This window comes from Pteropus vampyrus, unplaced genomic scaffold, assembly GCF_000151845.1.
Source record: "Pteropus vampyrus isolate Shadow unplaced genomic scaffold, Pvam_2.0 Scaffold250, whole genome shotgun sequence".
Taxonomy (NCBI): domain Eukaryota; kingdom Metazoa; phylum Chordata; class Mammalia; order Chiroptera; family Pteropodidae; genus Pteropus; species Pteropus vampyrus.
This window is the reverse complement of record NW_011889031.1, coordinates 879,748-881,237: the sequence shown is the minus strand read 5'-3', so window position 1 is coordinate 881,237 and position 1,490 is coordinate 879,748. Positions and strand designations below refer to the sequence as shown.

General features: G+C 49.1%; 1 protein-coding gene across 1 annotated transcript in view; it reads left to right on the top strand.

The window, feature by feature from the left end:
- Nucleotides 1-1,490, top strand: part of TRPM4 (transient receptor potential cation channel subfamily M member 4) — a 19,513-nt gene that overhangs the window by 7,228 nt on the left and 10,795 nt on the right. Inside the window, exon 6 of the mRNA XM_023520168.1 lies at nucleotides 1,449-1,482. Coding sequence (XP_023375936.1) covers nucleotides 1,449-1,482 — 34 coding nt within the window. The remainder of the gene's footprint in view (nucleotides 1-1,448; nucleotides 1,483-1,490) is intronic.

The window sequence follows — 1,490 nt, the reverse complement described above, 5'->3', positions numbered from 1 at the left end:
AAACATTTGTCAAGATAGAAAACTAAGAAGAAAATTTGGACCGCCGAAAAAGGTTGGATAGAAGGCCCCATGTCAGGATCACTAGCGATGTCCTTGCATAGGGATTTCCCAAATTCTGCACCATTTGATGACAATGACAAAAGCCGATGTCACAGAACACTAACGGTGGGCAGCCGTGGTGCTAAGTCCTTTGGAAAATCAGCTCGTTTAATTCTCTCAACAACCCTGCACGGCAGAGTCTATTATTACCCACATTTTACCGATGAAGTAACTGGGGCCTTAAGCGACTCACCTTAGAGCACGTGACTGGGAAGCGGTAGAGCTGGGATTTGAACCCAGATCTTCTCGTGCCGGAATCTGTGCTCTGAGCCACTGTGCAGAGCCACTGCCATGGAGAGCTCTGGAAAAGGACAATCCCCTGGCTCCTCGCGTTTTTGAGTCTAGTCACAGGGTTGTGTGGTCCTCACCATTAATCTTAAACCGCGTTCATCACTGCAACAAGAAATTTTGTACCCATTAGCAGTCACTCCCCATTTCTCTCTCTTCAGAGCCCCCCAACAACCACTAATGTACTTTCTATGGATTTGCCTGTTCTGGGCATTTCGTACAAGCGGAGACATACACTGTCCGATCTTTTATGACTGGCTTTGTTTACCTAACATCATGCTTTCGAGATTTATTCACGTTGTAGCGTGTATCAGAGCTTCATTCATTCCCTTTTATTGCCGAATAATATCACATTGTCTGGAGAGACCGCATTTGATTTATTCATTCAAGTGGTTGTTTCCGCTTCGGGGTTATTTTCTGTTAGATTTTTAAAGAGGGGACGCCTCTCCGAACCAGTCTGTCAGCTCTTCGAATAGATTATGAATATTATTATTCATTTTGGTGTTTCCGATTTGAAGTCAGGATTAAGAGTCGGGATGAAATTGAGACAGAAGATCTGAACTCAGGCGAGAAGGGTCAGAGATATGAGTGAGCGAAGGTCTGAATTCAGAAGCCAAATATGGCAATATGGTCAGATATCAGATGTAGGGAAGGAAGAATCGACCGAGAAAACTGGGCTGGATAATCTGATCTTCGAATCTGTGAGTCAGAGGCTACTATTCAAGCACCGAGTCGGGGGTCAGAGGTCGTATTTGAAGGTCAGAGGTCAGGTGGACGGATGATCCACTGTCAGACACAGAGAATCAGTGAGGGGGTCAGAGGTCGTATTTGAAGGTCAGAGGTCAGGTGGACGGATGATCCACTGTCAGACACAGAGAATCAGAGGTCGTGAAGGTGAAAGCAGAGGGACTTGGTGTCGGAAGCCAGGCGGGGTCCCAGAGGCCAGCCCAGGGGTGGGAGGTCAGAGGCGGAAGGTGGGCAGTCTCGATGGCAGGTGTCAGATTAGAGGTCAGGCTCAGGGGTCGGGTCGAGCCCTCCTCCCTGTCCCCTGTTCCCCCCAGGCCGGCAGAGCCCCCCGAGAAGGCGCTCCCGGGGGCGAGGGC